Below are 24,215 nucleotides of genomic sequence, written 5' to 3'. Positions count from 1 at the left end.
TACCCTATCTGTTCCCTCCTCTTCCGCTCCTTCCCAGGGGAAGCTCAAGGCAGAGGACGTCCCCACCATTCTGGTAGCTCCAGATTGGCCCCGAAGGTCGTGTTACGGGACGTAGTCAGGCTCCTGGACGACACTCCACTGCGCCTTCCGCTCCGTCCGGACCTGCTCTCTCAGGGTCCTCTTTGCCACCCCAATTTACAATCATTGCATTTGATGGCGTGGCGGTTGAGACCGCGGTTTTGAGGGCCCGCGGGTTCTCTTCCCAAGTCATTCACACCATGCTCAAGGCTCGTAAGCCCTCCTCTGCAAGAATTTACCACCGTACTTGGCGGTCTTATTTTCGTTGGTGTGAAGCTCAAGACTTCTCCCCGGTAACCTTTTCGGTTCCCCGTCTTCTCTCCTTTTTGCAGTCAGGGTTGGAACTAGGGTTGTCTCTCAGTTCCCTTAAAGGTCAGGTTTCGGCCCTTACTGTTCTTTTCCAGCGGCCCCTGGCTTCTAATTCTCATGTCCGGACTTTCCTTCAAGGAGTGACGCATGCTGTTCCTCCTTATCGGTCACCCTCTCCCCCTTGGGACTTGAATTTGGTTCTGAGTGCCCTCCAGGGTGCACCCTTTGAGCCCCTTAGAAAGGTGTCTCTCCACCTCCTTTCTTGGAAAGTGGCGTTACTTGTTGCTATCACCTCCATCCGGAGGGTGTCTGGATTGGCAGCTCTCTCCTGCCGTTCTCCGTTTCTGGTGATCCACCAAGACAAGGTTGTTTTCCGGCCAGATCCCTCCTTTTTGCCTAAGGTGGTTTCGGCCTTTCATCTCAATGAGAACATTGTTCTCCCGTCTTTTTGTCCTGCTCCTTCTCATCCTAAGGAGCGCTTACTACACAAGCTGGATGTAGTTCGGGCTGTTCGGTCTTATCTCTCCATCACTTCTTCGTTTCGTCAGTGTGATTCCTTTTTCATCCTTACGGAAGGTCGTCGCAGGGGACAACCTACTTCCAAGGCCACCATTTCTCGGTGGATTCGGGCTGCCATTTCTGAGGCCTATCGCTGTAAGGGGAAGATTCCTCCTTTCAGGGTTGTGGCTCATTCTACCCTTTCTGTTGGGGCATCCTGGGCTCTCCAGAAGAGAGCCTCGGCCTCGCAGATTTGCAAGGCAGTTACCTGGTCGTCTTTGCACACTTTCTCGAGGTTCTACCGAGTTTATACCTTCGCATCGGCTTATGCTAATCTGGGCCGTAAAGTTTTGCAGGTGGCAGTGGAACAGCCGTCTGCCTGACTGCTTATCTGCCCACCCAAGGGACGGCTTTGGTACGTCCCACGGTCTGTGTCCCCCAATGGAGCCGATAGAGAAAAGGAGATTTTTTAACACTTACCGTAAAATCTCTTTCTCGAAGGATCCATTGGGGGACACAGCTCCCACCCTTTTGGGATTTTCCTTGGTTCTCTGTCTGAGGGTGTGTTCAGTTATGTTTTTTCTTCTGGTTCTCGGACAGTTTGGGCTTTTTCTTGACCTGTTAGTCTCCTCCTATTGCTCTGGAACTTAAACTGATTAGCTCAGAGCCTGAAGGCGGGTATGTCCTCCTGGGAGGAGCCAACTGTTTTTGTTGCCATAGTGTCACAACTCCTAGAGACAGTAGCATACACCCACGGTCTGTGTCCCCCAATGGATCCTTCGAGAAAGAGATTTTATGATAAGTGTTAAAAAATCTCCTTTTTTTATGTCTCTGTGTCAGCAGTGCAGTTTCATTTAATTTAAATGTCAATGGATAGTTTGCACTGACACTGATGCTCCCTGAGCCTGCAGAACTGCAACTTGTTTGGGGCTGCTTATCAACCATCTGGACTATGCGTTGACACCTTTTCATCAGTTTTTCTCTTCCATCCACGTCCAGGGAGATTAGTTACAATGCCATGGGTTGCAAACTTCTTGATAATGTTGTGCACTGTGGACAAAGGCAAATCTAGATCTCTGGAGATGGACTTGTAACCTTGAGATTGTTAATATTTTTCCACAATTCCTCAGACAGTTCTCTTCTCCTCTTTCTGTTGTTCACACACAGACACACAATGCAAAGACTAAGTGAACTTCTCTCCTTTTTTCTGCTTTCAGGTGTGATTTCTATGTTGCCCACACCTATTACTTGCCCCAGGTGAGTTTAAAGGAGCATCACATGCTTGAAACAATCTTATTTTTCCACAATTTTGAAAGGGCGCCAATAATTTTGTCCTGCCCATTTTTGGAGTTTGATGTGACATTATGTCCAATTTTCTTTTTTTCCTCCCTTTTTCGGTTTAGTTCCAATACACACAAAGGGAATAAACATCTGTATAGGAAAACATGTGTTACTGCAATCCTTTTCTGTGAGAAATACTTCATTTTCTAGAAATATTTCAGGGGTGCCAACATTTACGGCCATGACTGTACTATGATTATAGAGATACAAATGTGCCATACAGACTGTGTGACAGAATGTGTAACATGGTATAAATGTGTTTTGTATTAGGGAATAGAGATGTCGGCTTTGTCAGCTGCAGTCAGTCACTTTCTGAACTGTCTCTTGAGTTCTTACCCAAATCCTGTGGCTCATCTGCCTCCCGATGAGCTGCTTTCCCGTAAGCGCAAGAACAAGAAGAAGATGCGCTCCCTGGAAAATGGGGACAGCACAGCCTGGGCCAGTATGAATCCGACCGACCTCTGGAAGCAGATCCAACAGATTGCTAAAAACAGCTTTGACTTTACACTTTCATGGTAGGATTCTGATTATTAATAGGGGATATGTCCGATCCTGAATACAGCAGAGCCACTAAGACTTTTAAAGGGGTACCCCAGTGGAATTTATTATTATTTTTTAAATCAACTGGTTCCAAAAAGTTAAACTGATTTGTAAATTATTACTTCTATTAAAAAACCTTAAAGGACATCTTCAGTGTGATTAACACTTATCCCCTATCCACAGGATAGGGGATAAGTGTTTGATCGCGGGGGGTCCAACCGCTGGGACCCCCTGTGATCTCCTGTACGGGGCCGCGGCTGTTCCGTGCATGGGGCGTGCCGGCCGCAGCATGACGTTGCAGCCGGCATGCCTCCTCCATACATCTCTATGGGAGAGGCGGGGAGGCAGCATTCGTGCCTCCCCGTCTCCCCCATAGAACTGTATGGGGACGGGGAGGAGACGGGGCGACACCGTCGACCTCTAGGTCGACGCTACACGCCTTAGCGCTCACCATGAGCGCTTATGGCGGCGCCCCGTTAGGGAGATCGCGGGGGGTCCCAGCGGTCGGACCCCACGCAATCAAACACTTATCCCCTATCCTGTAGATAGGGGATAAGTGTCATACCACTGCAGTTGTCCTTTAATCCTTCCAGTAATTATCAGCTGCTGTATGCTCCAGAGGAAATGGAGATGTTATTTTCTCTCTGACCACTGTGCTCTTTGCTGACACCTCTGTCCAAGTCAGGAACTGTCCAGAGTAGGAGCAAATCCCTATAGCAAACCTCTCCTGCTCTGGGCAGTTCCTGACACAGACAGAGATGTCAGCAGAGAGCACTGTGGTCAGACAGAAAATAACTATACAACTTCCTCTGGACCATACAGCAGCTGATAAGTACTGGAAGAATTAAGATTTTTACATAGAAGTAATTTACTAATCTTTTGAACTTTCTGCAAGCAGTTTATTAGAAAAAAAAAAGTTTTCCACTGAAGTACTCCTTTAAGGCTCAAAAAAAATAGTTTTTCAGACCCTTTAAGGCTTTTGGGCAATTGTTTCACATTTTATTTACTGCTATTTTTGAGGCTGTATTTTGCTCCCACATTTTAGCAGTTTTTTGGGTTGTAGAAAAACTATGCCTCAAAAATGACATTTTGAACCTTTCACTGCCCAAGTGCAGCCAAAATCCGTCCATAGTTACAGCCATATTGTGATCAGTAAACAACCAAAATAGCGGGCATGATACTTTATTTTACAGGTGTGACACAGCCATGAAATTAGACAAATTGTGAACAAAGGAACATTTTCCCTTTAAGTTCAGTAGAAAAAATACAGATGTCATTCTCTCACTATCACTGTCCTAAATTAGTGTAAGGCCAGTTTAACACTAGTTAGATATAGATACATTTTAATGACCTGTCTGCAGATTTGATAACCCATTTTGACAGCTGTCAGTTCGGTCATCGGACCCTTAGTAAGGCCAAGACTGGTGACAGCAAAAGTGCATCCATGTGACGGTAGTGTGAACCCAGCCTCATGACATCTCCATTGTGTTTTCAGTGATTCCGTGGAGCAGTTGGTTGAGAAGTTTACCCTGCAGAAAGTGACGCTGCTTCGGGAGTTCTGTATGAAGACTGGAGTTCAGGTAATCGTCTGAACATGTATATGGAATGCTTCACTGTATATCTGCAGGGCTGAAGCTGCTTACAGGACAGATTTCATACACGTAGTGTATGGTATTTGTACAAGGCAAATGGATTCCAAGCAGTGATGGTTACATTCTGGTTTCTGTAGGATTAAAAATAATTCAGTGCTTTTTTGTGCTGTCGATTTTGCAATATTCTAAATGAATTGAGAATTTTTGGTTAATATTTATACAGTTTTTTTTTTTTTTAGATTTTACTACGAGAATACAACTTTGAAAGTCGCCATAAGCCAGCGTTAACAGAGGAAGACATTCTCAATATGTTTCCAGTAGTCAAACACATCAACATTAAGGCCAAGGGGGCCCATGAACTATTCACCAAAGCACAAATCAGCATACAGCAAGGTGAAAACATATTTTTTGTTCATTAGAAACTATTGTAAAACTTTATATATATCTCTAGATATATATATATAAATATATATATCTCTAGATATATATATAAATATATATATATATATATATATATATATATATCATTCTTAACAGTGGTCCCTCTCAGATAGGGCATCACGATCCCTCCCATAGACATGAATGGAGGGGACGTGACATGACGTCATGAGGGGGCATGGTGTGATGAACGGCAGGGGCCATATTCGAATTTGCGATATTTCACAAAAATGTGCATGGGAAATTTGCATAAAAATTCACATAAAAATTTGCATGTGAAAAAAATAAAAAATAAAAACCGAATATTCATTATTACGAATATATAGCACTATATTCTAAATATTCGCAAAATCGAGAAGTGCCGATATTTGCGATACAAATTTGCATTATAAATATTCATGCTCAACACTAGTGATGTCACGTCTCCAGTCCTGGTACCATATATACTCGAGTATAAGCCAAGTTTTTCAGCACGGTTTTTCGTGTTGAAAACGCCGCCCCTCGGCTTATACTCGAGGGAACAAAAAACGCTTCTGGCTTAGCTGTGAGGGGATGGGCCAGGCCATCCATCTTCGGCCATCTATGCTGCTGAGACCGTCCGGTGGGGAGGGTCAGTCGTTCCGGGCTGTCCATCTTCACCGGGAGGCCCTCTTCTCCGGGCCGGCCCCGAACTAGTGACTCTGCATTGACGCCACCGCGCAGGGACGGTCATGCGCAGGGACGTCACGGATGTCTGCTGCGCACGGACGTCCCTGCGCGTCACCGTCAACACAACGTCACTAGACTGTGGCTGGCCCAGAGCGGAGAAGAGGGCCTCCCAGTGAAGATGGACAGCCCGGAACAACTAACCCTCCCCACCGGACGGTCCCTGCAGCATAGATGGCCGAAGATCGACGGCCCGGACCAGCTCACCCTTACTTCCCACCGAGAAAGCAAAAACTGGGGAGGTGAGTAGAAAACAAAAGGGGGGTCTGGATGATGACGAAGGGATTGACAGGCGGGGATGATGAAGGGGGGGGATGATGACGAGGGGGATGATGACAGGGTGATAATGACAGGGTGATAATGACAGGGTGATGATGAGGGTGATAATGACGGGGGTGTTGACGGGGGTGTTGATGAAGGGGGTCTGGATGATGACAGGGGAGATTATGACATGGGGGAATGATGTATTTCCCACCCTAGGCTTATAGTCGAGTCAATGACTTTTCCTGGGTTTTTGGGGTGAAATTAGGGGCCTCGGCTTATATTCGAACGGCTAATACGCAGTATAAGCAGAGTTTTTCAGCACGATTTTTCGAGTGAACTCTCCGCCCTCAGTGGTCTTCAACTTGCAGACCTCCAGATGTTTCAAAACTACAACTCCCAGCAAGCCCGGGCAGCCATCGGCTGTCCGGACTTGCTGGGAGTTGTAGTTTTGAAATCTCTGGAGATCCGCAGGTTGAAGACCACTGCGGCCTTCGACATCATCCAGACCCCCCACCCCCTTTAGTTCTGTACTCACCTCCGCTCGGTGGGATGTTAGGGTGCGCTGGTCCGGTGCTGCAGGACTGTCCGGTGGGGAGGTCGTCCGGTGGGATAGTCGTTCCGGGCTGTCCATCTTCACTGGGGGGGCCTCTTCTCCGCACTTTGGGCCCAGAATAGAGGCGTTGCCTTGACGACGACGCAGAGGGACGTGACTAATGAACGTCCCTGTGCGTCGTCGTCAAGGCAACGTGACTATTCCGGGGCCGAAGCGCGGAGAAGAGGCCCCCCCAGTGAAGATGGACAGCCCGGAACGACTATCCCACCGGACGACCTCCCCACCGGACAGTCCTGCAGCACCGGACCAGCGCACCCTAACGTCCCGCCGAGCGGAGGTGAGTACAGAACTAAAGGGGGTGGGGGTGGGGGGTCTGGATGATGTCGAAGACCGATGGCTGCCCGGGCTTGCTGGGAGTTGTAGTTTTGAAACATCTGGAGGTCCGCAGGTTGAAGACCACTGTATCAGACATTGACAAGCGGTGATGATGAAGGGGGGGGGGCTGATGACAAGGGGATGATTAAGGGGGGTGTGAGATGATGACAAGGGGATGATGAAGGGGGGGGTGGGATGATGACAAGGGGATGATGACAGGGGGATGATGAAGCGGTGATGATGAAGGGGGGGGGCTGATGACAAGGGGATGATTAAGGGGGGTGTGGGATGATGACAAGGGGATGATGAAGGGGGGGGTGTGGGATGATGACAAGGGGATGATGAAGGGGGGGGTGTGGAATGATGACAAGGGGATGATGACAGGCGGTGATGATGAAGGGGGGATGATGACAGGGTGATGATGATGAGGGTGTTAATGACAGAGGTCTGGATGATGACAGGGGGGATGATGTATTTCCCACCCTAGGCTTATACTCGAGTCAATAACTTTTCCTGGGATTTTGGGGTGAAATTAGGGGCCTCGGCTTATATTCGGGTCGGCTTATACTCGAGTATATACGGTTTATACGGTAACTCAGAGGTTTCCAAGACTAGAGCAGCAGCCCAGTACAGAATGCCTTTCTTTGGAACTTATGTATTTATACTGGGTTTTAAATTATACTAATATGCAGTTGTGAGGCACAAGTCGTAGATTTGCTAAAATGTCAATTTTGGTTAGACTTTTTCCCTCTTTACCCTCATATCCACTTGTTCCTTACTCTGAGTATTCCATTTCTGAGATCTACATAGAAAGCTTTGATTCACAAAATAGGGTAGTAGTTGTAACTTTGTGAGGAAATCACTGCCAAGTGAATCGTTACCATTGACCTCAGCATTTTTTTTTTTTTTCAAAACTCCCCTGCATTGGCAGCTGCAGACAGCCTGAATTTTACAACTGAACTATGGTACAAGAATTTGGAGCTCATAATAAACGGTGTTTTCAGGCTTCTCTAAAGATATATTAAAAGATTAATCTGCGTAAGGTCAAGGATCTAAAAAAAATCACTTGGTGTTAGACAGTGTTAGACAGTGGACCAGAATAACTTCAGTCTGCTATTAAATACTCACCAGGCAGGGCATTGAGAGGCAAGTTATTGAGATGTAGTAAAGTTCAGTATAGTAACATGGATATTATTCACATCTTCCTGTTGATGTTACTATAGTCAGTTTTTTCACAGTCATAAACATTTTTTAATTATATTTGTCTTGTGATCATGTAAATGCCTTGTTTATATGCAGAATCCTCAATGTAGTGACTATGTCTATCATGCTTCACAGGAGCCCTTAAAGAAGGAGTTGTTCTGTTAAATGAAGCTTTGGCCCAGTTCAACAGTGTGTATGGTGCTATACATCCAGACATTGCCATGTGCCTACGTTTGCTTGCCAGGGTCAAGTTCATTTTGGGAGACGCAACAGAGGTGTGAACCAATATTCGTATAACTGCACAAAAATAAATGTACAGAAAAATAGTAACATATAGCTTGAAACATAGTTTAAGGGCTAAAATGTAAATCTGTTTCTGCACCATTAAGGTCTTTGATTTCCCATAATATGCAGATTTTGGAAACTTTTTCTGGCCTTCAGCTTGGACATGTACTAAGACTTGTAATGCAGAGGGAGTGAGGATGGTGATATCTTGCTGTGGTCATGATCCAGAAACCATGTAAAGCATGATGTCTCAAAGAGCATTGTTATAAAGTAATAATATGGTATAATATTGTATAGGCTGTGCTTTAAAGGGGTACTCCGCTGATCAGTGTTTGGAACAAAATGTTCTGAATGCTTAGAGCCAGCGCAGCGAGCTCATGACGTCATAGCCTCGCCCCTCCTGATGTCACGACCCACCCCCTCAATGCAAGTCTATTGGAGGGGGCGTGATGGCTGTCACGCCCCCTCCCATAGACTTGCATTGAGGGGGTGCGCGTTACATCACAAGGGGCGAGGCTATGACGTCACGAGCTCCCAGTGCCGGCTCTAAGCATTCAAAACATTTTGTTCCAAATGCTTAGCAGTGGAGTACCCCTTTAACTGCCAAGAATGGTTTTAGACTATGTAAAAGTCATACTTGGTTTCCATGTATTGCTCTGAAAAATTTAAGAAACCAACCTATTAAAGAGTACAATTCATGACTATCACTTTGATCCCATAGCCTTGAATGGAGTGGCAGCATGCATACCCTACATACAGTCCATTTCGAAAGAGGACACTAGATCCTCATTCTCATAATAGGTGGGATGCCCTGTATTAAAGGTGTACTCCGGTGGAAAACTTTTTTTTTTTTAAATCAACTGGTGCCAGAAAGTTAAACATATTTGTAAATTACTTCTATAAAAATTTTTTAATCCATCCAGGACTTATTAGCTGCTGAATACTACAGAGGAAATCATTTTCTTTTTGAAACACAGAGCTCTTTGCTGACATCTCGAGCATAGTGCTCTCTGCTGACATCTCTGTCCATTTTAGGAACTGTCCAGAGAGCACTGTGCTTGTGATTCCCAGAGAGCTCTGTGTTCCAAAAAGAAAATAAATTCCTCTGTAGTATTCAGCAGCTAATAAGTACAGGAAGGATTAAGATTTTTTAATAGAAGCAATTTACAAATCTGGAAGAGATCACTTGAAAAAATCCATAGTGAAAAACTCCAGCACTTCCAGAGTGGATAAAAAAGTATAGAATTTATTCAATCTCCATGGAGGTAAAATGAGCAGCAGAGACCGAACACTATGAGGGTGAGCTGTATATATTTTCTAGTTTCAATTTACAAATCTGTTTAACTTCCTGGCACCAGTTGATAAAAAAAAAAAAGTGTGTTGTTTATAGGAAAACACTTTAACAGATCTCTTTGCCCCTGGTGTATGCTGATGGCAGTGCCATTAAAATGAGTGCAACTGTAGTATCCTGCATATTACTTTGGATGTACACTTTAGGGTCATTGTATATAAGGTATAAATTACACTATCATATATGTGTGTTTTTAGTTTCCAAGGCTGCATGGTAAAAATGATGATCTATACTGACTAAATGTCCTTTATCAATAGGCTTTGGATAATCAGCAAAAAGCAGTGATAATGACAGAGAGGACTTTGGGATATGACAGCAGCAGCGCAGTTCAGGACTATGTAAGTTCTGCTTGATGGGTTCTGAAACTAACATATACCACTGTTAGTACACATGGTACATTTAAATGTTGTACATTTTCCCAACAGGTGCTCCTCTCACATTACTGCTTTGCCAGTGGACAAATACCAGTAGCATTGAAACTGCTGTATCGTGCCCGATACTTGATGCTGGTCATAATAGGTGAAGATCATCCCACCATGGCTACACTGGATGTAAGTAAATGCCCAGTATATAATATGTGAGTTAGCCTATCATACAAGACACTTCATGCAGGGGTCCACATCCCAGTTACCATCACACATCAGACTGCAGATTTCATGTACTAATGGAATTAAATAAGCATGGGGCACATATTTTACAGGATTTAGTTCCCAAATATCCAAAATTATTTTAGTCTAAGGCTACACTGCTACTTTGGCCACAACATAGGTCATGCAGCCAAATATCCCTGTGTCCCTGAATTGTGCTATATCCTTGTAACTAAATGGGGTTGTGTTGCAACTTCCAAGCAGCTGCGGCCCAAAAGTCCATGCAGAATGGATTTTTGTGTTGCAGTCATGGCCACTTGCGTATCACAATGCAAATACTTTAACCTAAATTAGCTTTATTGTATCAGGAAAAGCATTGACCACGTAACCCATTATGCACATTATGCAGCCAAAATCAGTGTGTAGCCCTAGCCTTGTAGACATGACAGATTAAAGGGGTACTCCGCTGCTCAGAGTTGCACAAATTGTTCCGAACGCTGGAGCCGGCGTCGGGAGCTTGTGACATCATAGCCCAGCCCCCTCATGATGTCACGCCGCGTCCCCTCAATGCAAGTCTATGGGAGGGGGCGTTACAGCCGTCACGCCCCCTCCCATAGACTTGCATCGAGGGGGCAGGGCTATGACGTCACAAGCTTCCGGTGCTGGCTCCAGCATTCGGAGCAGTTTGTTCCAAATGCTGAGCAGCGGAGTACCCCTTTAAAGCTTGCAAGTGTCTTAGAGAAGTCATATTTTGTGCAATGTAATGTAGGTAAGAATGCTCTTGAGACTGTGACAAACTCCAATATTTATTTTCATGATAAAAAGTTTGGATTTCCTAGTAATATGGAGATGAAGAAATACAGTAATGAGGAAGCTTCATGCATAACTGTCCTAATCCAGAAGATTTGCTTATTGCACATTGTCTTGTTTCCCCCGCAGAGTAATATTGGTGTAGTTCTCCAAGCTGTTCTTGAATGTGACTTGTCTCTACGTTTTCTTGAAAAAGCTTTGGAAGTCAATAAAAAGTACTTTGGACAGAAGTCCCTGGATGTCGCTTTAAGGTATTATGATTAACATGTAGGAAAAACAAGTGTGTTAGACAGTCTATTAATGTGCCTGATTTTACAATAGGTCAGGCTGTTGGTAAACATGGCATGCCTTTAAACTGCCTCCTCATTGGATGATGTTGAGCTGGTGGTATGTTCAGCTTTTTACAAATCCTTGCTATGTGGGAATGTAAGGCAGCTGTGGTAAAATCACTGCCCTCGAAGTTCTGCCCTTCAGGTGGCTGTCACATTGTCATTAGTCCCGCTCCTCAAGGGGGTTGTCGGAAGTTAGTGGCAGCCACCAAAGATTATAAAAAAGAAAAAAAACTGTCCCTATCCACTGCCCCCTGATACAGTGCTGTCCTAGGCCTGGGCCTTGTTGGACTAGTTAAAGAGACAGGTCTGCATATAAGCCATTTTCTAATGCAGATTTGCAATAGTAAATCTGCCCCCTTGTGTGTCTACAACTGTTTTCACACAATAAATAAAATAAAAATGGTGTGATAACTATAATTCAGAAATTCTCTTATTTGACCAAAAAAGTTCAATAGATGACATATTACTGAAAGTGTAGATTCACAAATAGAGCCCAGAAAAGTGCTCCATGGTGCAGGACTCCTATACAAATAGCCATCCAATTGAACAATGGGAGCTTACTAGATAGAGTTGTGTGACACAGCGTGTTGACAACGTGTAATAGATAGAATCCCAGTGCAGCTTTTCCCTGTCTCATAGACGTACCATGTTAGTCTGTGTCCTCCAACTCCTTTTTGGATGAAATTTGCAGCGCAATTCTGATAGAGTTCAGATGAAACACAATTAGTACTCCGTGTGTACTTTTAACCATATATTGTATCACAACAACATGTTTCCACGTCAGTCCAACCTCTTCGTCAGATATACCTGATGAAGAGGTCAGACCGACATGGAAATGTGTCATAGTGATACAATAAATGGTTAAAAAGTACACATGGAGTACTTATTTTATTTCATTTGAACTCAAGGATTAGGAGAATTTAGACTCTTTTTCACAAATGATATCACTCTTGCTTATTAGCTGTATCTAGTGCACTCCATTTAAATGGGACTGAGCTGTGATGTCAGATGCATCCAGTAGACAAGATTTGGTAATTCTTTTGGAAACGCCGATCTCTGTAGGCTAAATAGTTAACAAAGTTGTGCTAACCCACAGAGGCATCAGCCCTCACTCACTCCACAAGTGCTGCCCTTGGGGACAGACAGCAGCTGTGTGGAATGTAGGGGGCTCTGCCATATGCGCTGCTGCATGCACATATTATACACATTTTAGCTAGATCGTATAATATATCCAATTAAGCTTGGCTTGTTTTGTTACGTAAAGTGTTTATTTAGCTCTATAGATACCATTTGTTTACACTATTGTGCCATGTGGGGTTTCACTAGAGTACTAGACTATGATAATTCACCCCATACAGTACCTAGTCTTATTTCCTCTCTCTATTGCTGTATTCTGAAGGAATAATATACTTCTGTAATGGTATCTCCCAGAATCCTGAGCTTTGTACCATGTAGAAGAATTCATTGATGGAAGCACATGGCCGGGTGTTGGAATATAGAGTTTTACAAGGGTTATGGAGCAACAGCTGATGCAACAGTAATAGCCTTGACTGTAAGGGGTTGTAATGATTGTGTTGGCACAGAACAGCTGCCCAGACCAGTGACCTTCTAAAGGTCATATTCTAATACTACAACTGGATGTTGTAATGGGCCTATTGTGTAATACTCATTTGAGCTTTTGCTGGCAATAGGGCTCGTTCTCATGTGCTCCTTATTCTGTAGGCTGGTGATAAATTTGGATAACACCTTTTAATTTGATGTTATAATCCCATGTATTCGAGTGAGATTGACAGATTATCACACAATTGGTAAAAAAAGGTTTTATTGACATAATGTGTGTGCAATGATATAGGCTACAATAGAAGTGGAGATGTACTTATGTACTATATAGCTGGGGCATAGGCTATATATTTCATTTCTTATAGTAAACCTAATGTACTTTAAGTCCACCAATGAATCAATGAATGGCAAAGGGTTCTGGTAGCAGTCTGGAATCTGCAACAAAATCTATAGCATTGTGTATCATCTGTTCCTCCTAATAACCATATGTCTTTTTTGCAGCCATCATTTGATTGCTCTGGCCTATACAAGCAAAGTGGAATTCAGATCAGCTATGCAGCATGAAAAAGAAACATTCACTATATATAAAGCTTTGGTAAGTTCATTTATTTGCCTCTATAAATACTGCTTTCCTTATATATAGCACTGGTATTCTAGTAAAAGTATACAAGCACAGCAGTGAAGTACCATGCAGGAGCTAAGAAATGTTGGGCTGGTGTATGCTTGTAGTGTAATTGAGCGGAGGGCTATGTGTCAAATCTTTTGCCAATGAAAAGTAAAAAAAAAGTAAAAGTGTGTACCTAAGTCATTTTAGACAAAATTACTTTAGCAGAAAGTCTCACACTTTTTGCACAAGTGCAAAAAATCTGCAACAAATTTACACCAAAAAGGTTGATTAATGTCCCACAAAGCCTCTAGCAGAAGAAATGGACATGATACGTTTTAGACAGTTAAAAGACTGTTCCTAAATTGAATTTATGTTATGAACCAACAACATATTGAACCAATAACTGGGATTCATTACACCAATAGTAAAAAAAAGAAACATAATAGTCGCTGATATAGTCTTATATAAAGAATGAACTTACCTTGGAAAACAAATGTTTTTAAATAAGCTGGTGCCAGAAAGTTAAACAGATTTGTTAATTAGTTCCATTTAAAAATCTTAATCCTTCCAGTATTTATAAGCTGCTGTATGCTACAGAGAAAGTTGTATAGTTCATTTCTGTCTGACCACAGTGCTCTCTGCTGACACCTCTGTCCATGTCAGGAACTGTCCAGAGTACAAGCAAATCCCCATAGCAATCCTCTCCTGCTCTGGACAGTTCCTCACATGGACAGAGGTGTCAGCAGAGAGCACTGTGGTCAGACAGAAAAGAACTATGCAACTTTCTGTGGAGCATACAGCAACTGATAAATACTGGAAGGGTTAAGATTTTTTAATAGAAGTAATTTACAAATCTGTTTAAATTTCTGGCACCAGTTGAGCTGAAAACATTTGTTTCCCACTAGAGTACCCCTTTAAAGATAGTCATCTTTATTCACATGTAGCTTTATCACACAATTCTCAATATAGTACAACAAATGTGCATTAAAAGCCTAGAAAGTTACATTTTTGCTGACGATACCACTTTTATGTCTACCACCTGATAATGTTATGTTGAAAGTAGCTCAGATCATGAGTAGACCATTGTGAAATGGGGTTAAAGCAATATGACACTAAAGTCAGGACTGTGTTATAAGGAAATACATGATGTGACACAGGTAGGAATAGAGTTTTCAGCAGTTGATTTTATGAGGGGTCACAGTTAAAGGGGTGCTCAGGGGAAGTTAAGAAAAAAAAATGCCCCAAAGCCGCCATAATACCTGTTCGGTGTCCCCTGTAGTTACCCATGTGGTTTTGGTAGCTCTTGTGGCCCTTAGTTGTCTCCTTAATATTTTTTTTCCTCGCTTGCAGCCCAGACTACAACTCCCAGACGTCAGTGCAGCTCTGTGTAATGGCTGCCAGCCAATTGCTTTCACTATCTGTGTGCATGCTGTGTTGTTGTCAGCAGCACACACTACATGTCTTCTCTTTTAAACTATCCTCCCCCTCTCCCCCAGCAATAAATCATGCTATGCTCTCAATGGCAGCAGTTAGTGATTAGATCTACAGCATGAAAAGAGCAGCGTTATGTGCTGGGTTGTGACTGAGAATCTCCAATGGGCTTCTCTACTGGCACACAGGGGGGGGGGGAGGTGTGCATGTGAAGCCAGAGATCACGTGGTGTTTGTCTTGCAGGAGTGTGGGGGCTAGGTCTCATTGAGGGGTTTACACAAAGACAAGCAGGATCTGAATATGACATCTTTATCTCACTCCCTGGATGTAAGTGACAGCTGAAAGAGGGAAACTGCTCTATATAGCTAATAATTGACTATTAGACATAAAAATAGGTTGGTGAGAGGGAAAGCATGGGATATGGGTTTAGTTCCCTGGAGTACCCTTTTAACTTTTCATTCATAATAAAATATGATATAAAGTTACATATAATGTTCTCTTTGACATATTTATGTGTGTTAATTAGTGATTTAGAGGCTTCATAAATATGTAATTCAACCCAAATATCTTATGACATTTCTACTTTCCTACAGGTGTAAGGTGAAATGATATAGGTTTATTAATGTTAAGCAATATGAAATATCACCCAGAAAGCCCTCAGAAACACAGACAGGACATGTATTTGATTTATTTTGTCATTCTAGCTTGGCGATTGCCATGAACGTACTAGAGAAAGCTCTGCCTTCCTGAAACATGTTACACAACAAGCTGTCAACTTGCAGAGGACAATGAATGAGATCTACAAAAATGGATCTATTACTTCTTTACCTCACGTCCAGGTAACCAGGAGTGTTTGATACATCATACTGTCTGCCCAGGAGATCTCTTATGGCTAGTACATAGAAAGAATGTTAAACAAGACTGATTCTTATGCTTAGTTCAGGGGCTGATGTGGATTAAGTTTCCCCTCCATCCTTCAGTAGCACAATAATGGGGTGTTCGAACCACTGTGAGCCAACAAAAAAAGGAAAAACATTTTAATAAGAAATGCTTGTCCATTGGCTAGCCGAATACTCTGCTCCCCCATTTGTGTGGTTAGACAGGTGGTAGCTTTTGTGCGGCCTCTCTTGGAGTCCGGTCAGTGTGGGCTTTCCATGCGGCACTTGATTTCTGCATGGCTGAGGGCCAGCTTGTTCTAGGTAGGGGAAAATGTTATTGCTCCCGTGCACACCTAGCTCAGTAGGGGGGCCCTCCAAATGTGAGCTCTATGTGCTGCTGGACGATGTAAGGGAGGTTTACATTTAGAATGTTAATGTGCTTTCCCTTAGTCCAACAGAGCCCCCCACCTTAGGTCATGCTCACACGTTGGAATTTTCGTGCAGACATTCCGAGGTGTAAACATAGCCTTAAAGTGTTAATCTGTAACATTTTAAATAACTCATTGTCCTTGTGGTTAGCTGGACATATATCCCTAGGGCGGAGATGATAGTTAATTTATTGGTTAATTGCATTTCTTAAGACAACATGTCAATTGTCCTGCCTGATCACAGGGGCAAAAATATCCCATTATTGTGCTGCTGTTGGACTAAGGGAAAACACCATAACATAGCACATGTATTTTTTGCACCACTTTACTCAATGAGAACCTTTGTTTAGTGATAATTTATTTTAGGTATTATATTGCATTGGTTTGAAAGACACTTTATATTTACAGACTGTTCCTCCGGGGGTTGACACTCTGTTGCAGCAGCTGAATCTCCTCAATGGCATTTTACGGATTAATATTGGGTAAGAGATTATATGCTTCTCTTTTTACTTTTAGTTCAGTTTTATTTCCTGCTATACCATACATTCCGAATGATGGAATGGAAACATTCACACAACATATTTTGCTTAAAACATACCTGTCATAGTGCAAAAAAAAAGAAAAAAAGTGATATGTTACTCAGGACCCAATCCTGATCATGTGCATATCATTTTTATGTGTCTCGGACCTATATATCCAGAGATATAAGCATTTATCTGCTGGTGAGTTACTTTTTCATTGTGCAGGCTGGAGGGGGCGTGTCAGTCTGTCTACCTCACAGGAGAAAGCCTGGGCAATCAGCCAATCAGTACTCTCTACTCTGTAACACTTTCCTCTCTGGTTTTATGCTGTGTCATGTTACACAGAGGAAGATACTTGGAGCTTGCCTGCAGTAATCAGAAGACATTATGGTGAATTCATAACAGGATAAAATGTATAAATATAAGAATAGATCTTTATAAAATTAGTGCAAGGATTTTTTAGATAAAAGTACAGCATTTTTGTGAATACATGTTCTATCTGTTTTATCTTCTCCTAGTAAAGCTGGATGCTAATCAGCATAGCTGTCACTATGTGTGTCATTCATCTTTCACAGACTCCTGAATGTCTGATCAACTTCTTTGTCATTCAGGAGTCCGAGAAAGCTTTGACTATTTCAGCATGCTTGGAGTTGTAGTTTAGTAACAACTGAAGCTGCAATGTTTGTAAATAACTGTGTTAGAGCAGTGTTGCCTCCAGCTGTTGTAAAACTACAGCTCCCAGCATGTCCACACATCCTTTATCTGTAGTTTTGCATACACTCAATAGAAATCTCCTATACTGGATACCGGTATGCTTTACGGCCGGTATCCAGTATGCTGTAAAATCTAGACTAGTCTGTCTGGCTAAAAGACTGGCGACCCCTAGTGGTGGCTATTTTGAGCTTGAATTTCAGGTGAAAATTTAATTTTTTTTTCACAGGTGTATATTGTGAAATGTCATATTATAATGAGTCCTGCAATATATGAAAAGTTTTTGACAATGACAGTGCCTCTTTAACTTTGCAGCATCATTGAACAGAAACCAATCCCAAAACAAAATTCCACAGACAGTGGAGAAGAGACATTAGAAGAAGAAGGAGCTGAAGACCAATCCAAAGATGCCACTGCAGAAAAAGATAAAACAGAAGACCAACCCAAAGATGACACTGTAGGAAAAGGTGGAGCTGAAGACCAACCCAAAGATGACACTGTAGGAAAAGGTGGAGCTGAAGACCAACCCAAATGTGACAATGCAGGAAAAGATGGAGCTCAGGAACAATCCAAAGATACCACAGAGAAAATTGATGACTCTAAAGACCAAAACAAAAATGGAGATGATGGTGAGACTAAGGAAAGCGAGGAACCAAAGAATGAAGCTAAAGAAACAAAGGGTCAAGATGAGGAAGCAACTATAAATGGTGATATCCAAGATGATGCTAAGGAACAGATTGATGTAAAACAGGAGACTATTATAGCTGATGGACAAAATGAAGGACCCATGGATGAAAAGACAGAAAATGGGATTAATACTGATACAGAGCAAAAGGAAATGAATGAAAAGTAAAATAAGAATAGCAAGATTCTGGTATAAAAGACCAACCAAGACTAATACATTAGGAATTCTCCTAACTCACTGATGATTAAAGGGCAAATAACTTTCCAGTTAGCAAAACAATTGATTTCTGCTGCCTCTTTTCCAAGCCCAGGCCCAGGATTTTTGTGATACTTATTCATATACTATTATTTGCTATTAATGTTACATACTGTTAGCTATACTTTGCAATGACTGGTTCTTGCAACAGCAAAACACCTTTTTAAACATTTACTGATAACTCAAACTCTATGTGCATTTAACTCAGGGGTCCTAGAACTATATACATAATCCATTATTTTAACTCTCTTGAAAATGTATAATGTTTTATTACTATGTTGTAAGTTACCAAAAATTGAACATTCAGTTTTTGGTTAGACTTTTGGAACCCTGCTTTAAGTCAACTGAACATGACCATTTTGGAGATCCATACTTAGCTGACCATGACATTTAAGCAGCACTGTCATGAGTCACTTCGGGAACAGGGATAACAATACAACTGCATCTATTGATGACTATAATGTAGTAGTAATATCATGAGTCACCTTAATGTTACAAAAAGCTGATATTCGTTTAGGTCTACCTAAGCCTAGAATCTTACCTGTTTCCAGTGCCCACCTCTACATTAACCTGATGACATGATAGTATCCTGCATGATACTGCATGGCACAGCATTTTTGGCAGAATAGAGTCTGAGAAAGGAGCATAAGGAAGAACTACCCAAGGTGGGTTAAGTGAAATGAAGCAGGGAACTGCCATTGCCATGTACAGTGGTCCCTCAAGTTACAATATTAATTGGTTCCAGGATGACCATTGTATGTTGAGGCCATAACTCTATGGAACTCTGGTAATTGGTTCTGAAGCCCAAAATGTCATCCAAAAATAGGAAAAAGTGAAGAGTAAACAAAAAATGGTAGATAACTAATATAGATATAGCCAGTCTTTACATATAAAAGTAAGAAAGAGCTGCTGGAAGCTGTGGCACAGGTAGAGAGTAGTACAGAACATGTAATACCTCCCTGTACTGGAGGTGGCGCTACCAGACAGGAATTCAATGCATACACTTCAGAAAGACAGGTGTTTTACCAGTAAAATGCCCATTCTGATTGGTCAGATCTTCCAGCCATTGACACGTTTCACCGATCTGGATTCTCTGTAGCATTGTATGTTGAGTCTGGTTTCAAGTTACAATGGTCCAGAAAAGACCATTGTATGGTGAAACGAATGTATGTTGGGGCCATTGTAAGTTGAGGGATCACTGCATTAGGGACAATCACATCCATCAGTTTTACATAGTAGTAAAACCCATTGTGGTTATACTTTGATCTATGAACCTTATTAGGAGCTAAACACCAACAAAGACTCTAAAAATGTTTATTGGTTCAAGATTTTACTGAATAGAGACTTACAAGGCGAGGTTAAATGAAAAATGTCCAGCAGTCGGCCGGCCCTGCGTATACAAGGCTGCGTACAAATGAAAGCGGTGGTTTTAAAATTTGGCAAATTTTTGGCACATCTGTGCAAAAGTCTGTCAATTTGCCAAGTTAAATTGGGATACAATGTGCATAGGCACCATGTAAGAAATACTCCGGAGAGATATTTTTTGTCAGCGAGTCCTACTTCTAGCCTTTGGCACACAACCAATGTCGGATATGGTTCATTAGAATACCTCCACTGTTCACTATTAAGCTAAATAATCATGTATTATTATTTTAATGGTTTTGTTTTATTTAGATAATTTTAAGAACTAGTTTTTAATAGTTGTTAACATTACATTGACAACATGTGAAGCAACGCAGAGCAATGTATTTACCAGGCAGATAAGAAAAAAATGTGTTATAAGGATATACAACCAGCCTCATGTGTATGTGCCAATTTAGATTTGACTCTGGGCTGCATGCTATTCTTTGTTTTTATTTTTGCTGGTTTTACATACAACATAATATTAATACTGTGAGTATGCATGCAACATGCAACCATGACCTTAGGTGTTTTCTCATTCATAGGTGCCAATCACTGAAATCCCAGTATTCGCCAGTTAGCAACAGGAATAGTAAGAACCAGCCATAGATTCTCCCAAAAGGGTTATTCAATGTAACATACGGAGAGACCCTGATACATGGCAATTCTCCACTGTGGTTTATAGAGGTGGGACCATAGTAGGGGTTCTGTAGTTTTAACTTGTGTTCATATTGCACAGCAAGAAATAGTGTGGTACTCCGTTATCCAGAAAAGACTGATGTGATATTAAATACTTATTTACAGTAATAACCTATGCAAATAGAATTTTTTAGTTTGGCCAATAAAAGGTATCAATCCTGTAATACTGTATTTTATATCACGATTTCTATGCATATGCTTGTATGAATATATAGACTTAGGCTTGATTCACACTAGCAAATTACTCCGTTTAGCAAGTTCTGTCGCTAGTTCCATCCTAAAATCAGCTGTCACCGGCAGTAGCCAAATCCTATACGTCTGTTAGAAAATCCCATTATAGTCTATGGGATTTTTCTAATATCTGTTTTAATCCATTATAGTCCGTTATTGATAACGGACGTTATTTTGTGACGGAAGATAGTACGGAAGAAAATAGTTCATGAACTATTTTCTTCCGTACTATATTCTGTCACAAAGGATTTTCTAACGGAAGTATAGGATTTGGTTACTGCCGGTGACAGCTGATTTTAGGATGGAACTAGTGACGGAACTTGCTAAACGGAGTTATTTGCTAGTGTGAAACAAGCCTTAAATGTACAAAGTTCGATCACAGAGTAGTGATAGGAATAATATGGGATTATAGTCAATTATAGTCTTCATAAAATCTAGTCAGTCATGATACAAATTACCTATAAACAGGAGCTACACAACACTACCACCTGGAACTCATAAAATATATGAGGGAATCCAGCAGTCTGCTGCCACTACTAATACCCTTATAGGAACAGAATGGTAGTACATCATACTTATATAAACAAAAGCTTCATTTCACAAAATAGCTGCCTGTTTAAACAAAAAACTATACTTACCTCACTTGCTCCCCTGGTATTGCTGCTCTCAGGTTCGCTGCATTACTCTTCCTGGTACTGGGACGTCACATTGCCACTCAACCACTGGCAGCAGTGTCCCGTCTAATCCATTGGTTGGCTGAGCAGCAATGTGATGTATTGATCATGGCCCCAGTGCTCTAAGTTTTTTGGTAGGTTTCACTTTAAAAAAACATAAAAATGGTCAAAACATTTCAGATAAACACACTTGACCCATGATACAAGTCACTTATGTTTACATCATGTCTTACAGAATAGTAAACAGTCTCAAGTGGACTGTTTTACTGCCAGCTACAAAATCTATGATTTGAACAATAGTCATTGTAAAATGGATAGAATCAGTGAAATTTTTTAGTAAATCATACAAATATACCATTTGAGAAATCTCCATGATAACTTTTCACAGACAAAGCCACCCTCATTTACTATTCAAATAATACACAGCTAACGCTAGGTTATAAGGCAGTATACATTTTGGAAATAAGATGGGTGTCAAATATACAAGTGCCACACATATTATACTAGGTTATTAACTGTAAGGTACATTTTTGTAAATGGTTTGTAGACAACTTTCCCCTTCACTCCTCTAAATGTTATGTACCTAGACAGTACTACCAACATATTACTACCAGAGTTGACAGAGTCTTTGGTTCTTGATCTTGACAACAGTTGTAATACAGTTTACATGTGGTGGCTTGTCTGTCTGTTGCCTTCTGACACCAACTTTACAGGAATGGGATATTAGACGTACATTTAACTATGCAAATGATTATTGTATTCTTTACGCTTTTTTATTGTTATTTTTACTTCTTTTCTAATAAAATGAAATTTTTTGCCATCTGGAGACTTGAGTATGTGCCTTTTTCCTTTTTATTCATTTGCAATAGGAACAAATTACAGTGCTCAAAAAAATAAAGCGAACACTAAGATAACACATCCTAGATCTGAATGAATGAACTAATCGTATTAAATACTTTCGTCTTTACATAGTTGAATGTGCTGACAACAAAATCACACAAAAATTATCAATGGAAATCAAATTAATCAACCCATGGAGGTCTGGATATGGAGTCACACTCAAAATCAAAGTGGAAAACCACACTACAGGCTGATCCAAGTCTGATGTAATGTCCTTAAAACAAGTCTTAATGAGGCTCAGTAGTGTGTGTGGCCTCCACATGGAACTGCTGACACACTCCAGCCACGAGGTCTAGAATTGTCTTGCATTAGGAGGAACCCAGGGCCAACCGCACCAGCATATGGTCTCACAAGGGGTCTGAGGATCTCATCTCGGTACCTAATGGCAGTCAGGCTACCTCTGGCAAGCACATGGAGGGCTGTGCAGCCCCCCCCAAAGAAATGCCACCCCACACCATTACTGACCCACCGCCAAACCAGTCATGCTGAAGGATGTTGCAGGCAGCAGAACATTCTCCACAGCGTCTCCAGACACTGTCACGTGCTCAGTGTGAACCTGCTTTCATCTGTGAAGAGCACAGGGCACCAGTGGCGAATTTGCCAATCTTGGTGTTCTCTGGCAAATGTCAAACATCCTGCACAGTGTTGGGATGTAAGCACAACCCCCACCTGTGGACGTCAGGCCCTCATGGAGTCTGTTTATGACAGTTTGAATGGACACATGCATATTTGTGGCCTGCTGGAGGTCATTTTGCAGGGCTCTGGCAGTGTTCTTTCTGCTCCTCCTTGCACAAAGGTGGAGGTAGCGGTCGAGGGGTGTTGCTCTCCTACAGCCTCCTCCACGTCTCCTGATGTACTGGCCTGTCTCCTGGTAGCGCCTCCATGCTCTGGGCACTACGCTGACAGACACAGCAAACCTTCTTGCCACAGCTCGCATTGATGTGCCATCCTGGATGAGCTGCACTACCTGAGCCACTTGTGTGGGTTGCAGAATCCATCTCATGCTACCACTAGAGTGAAAGCATGACCAGCATTCAAAAGTGATCAAAACATCAGCCAGGAAGCATAGGAACTGAGAAGTGGTCTGTGGTCACCACCTGCAGAACGACTCCTTTATTGGTTGTGTCTTGCTAATTGCCTAAAATTTCCACCTGTTGTCTGTTCCATTTGCACAATAGAATGTGAAATTGATTGTCAGTGTTGCTTCCTGATTGACTTGGAGTTGCATTGTGTTTGTTTAAGTGTTCTCTTTATTTTTTTGAGCAGTGTACAGTGGTCCCTGAACATATGATGGTAATTAGTTCCAAACGAGCCATCGTTTGTCGAATTCATCATATGTTGAGGGATTTGTGCAATGTAAAGTATAGGAAGCTGTACTCACCTGTCCCCGCCGCTTGCGAATGTGTCCCCGGGCCTCAGCTGGGCTCTTCTGGTCTTCTCCAGTCCTCCGCTGTCTTCCGCAAGGCCTTACTGTGCCTGCGTAGTGACGTCATTACGCCGCTGCGTATGCCATTCCTATTGGATGACGCGCGTAGCAGCGTATTGACGTCATTGGAGAGGGCCGAGAAGACACCGGAAGACCAGCGCTGGACCCAGAGGGCACCCCGGAGCATCGTGGAGGGGTAAGTAATACTTACCGCACCACACGGGGAACCTTAAGCTGCTATCCGGCAGCAGCTTAAGCATTTTGCGCTGCCGGATAGCACTTAATGCGATGGCCCCGACATAAAAAAGCATCGTATGTCGATGCTGACATCGACATGCGATGCCCTCTGAGAGGTCATCGTAGGTCGGGGGTAGAGATGAGCGAACTTACAGTAAATTCGATTCGTCACAAACTTCTCGGCTCGGCAGTTGATGTCTTATCCTGCATAAATTAGTTCAGCTTTCAGGTGCTCCGGAGGGCTGGAAAAGGTGGATACATTCCTAGGAAAGAGTCTCCTAGGACTGTATCCAGCTTTTCCAGCCCACCG

The 24,215-nt window shown here is 42.2% G+C and overlaps 1 protein-coding gene across 6 annotated transcripts in view; it reads left to right on the top strand.

The window, feature by feature from the left end:
- Positions 1–20,686, top strand: part of LOC130281725 (clustered mitochondria protein homolog) — a 73,064-nt gene extending 52,378 nt beyond the window's left edge. For 5 of the 6 annotated variants that reach the window (XM_056529271.1, XM_056529261.1, XM_056529282.1 and 2 more), the window contains exons 16-26: positions 2,497–2,741; positions 4,262–4,346; positions 4,598–4,751; positions 8,032–8,171; positions 9,790–9,870; positions 9,958–10,083; positions 11,059–11,180; positions 13,323–13,416; positions 15,564–15,698; positions 16,574–16,647; positions 17,713–20,686. In XM_056529271.1, coding sequence (XP_056385246.1) covers positions 2,497–2,741; positions 4,262–4,346; positions 4,598–4,751; positions 8,032–8,171; positions 9,790–9,870; positions 9,958–10,083; positions 11,059–11,180; positions 13,323–13,416; positions 15,564–15,698; positions 16,574–16,647; positions 17,713–18,250 — 1,794 coding nt within the window. In that variant the 3' untranslated portion in view covers positions 18,251–20,686. The remainder of the gene's footprint in view (positions 1–2,496; positions 2,742–4,261; positions 4,347–4,597; positions 4,752–8,031; positions 8,172–9,789; positions 9,871–9,957; positions 10,084–11,058; positions 11,181–13,322; positions 13,417–15,563; positions 15,699–16,573; positions 16,648–17,712) is intronic. The other variant, XM_056529293.1, reaches the window with a different exon arrangement.
- Positions 20,687–24,215: the final 3,529 nt, after the last annotated feature.

This window comes from Hyla sarda, chromosome 1, assembly GCF_029499605.1.
Source record: "Hyla sarda isolate aHylSar1 chromosome 1, aHylSar1.hap1, whole genome shotgun sequence".
Taxonomy (NCBI): Eukaryota; Metazoa; Chordata; class Amphibia; order Anura; family Hylidae; genus Hyla; species Hyla sarda.
This window is presented reverse-complemented; position numbering and strand designations above follow the sequence as displayed.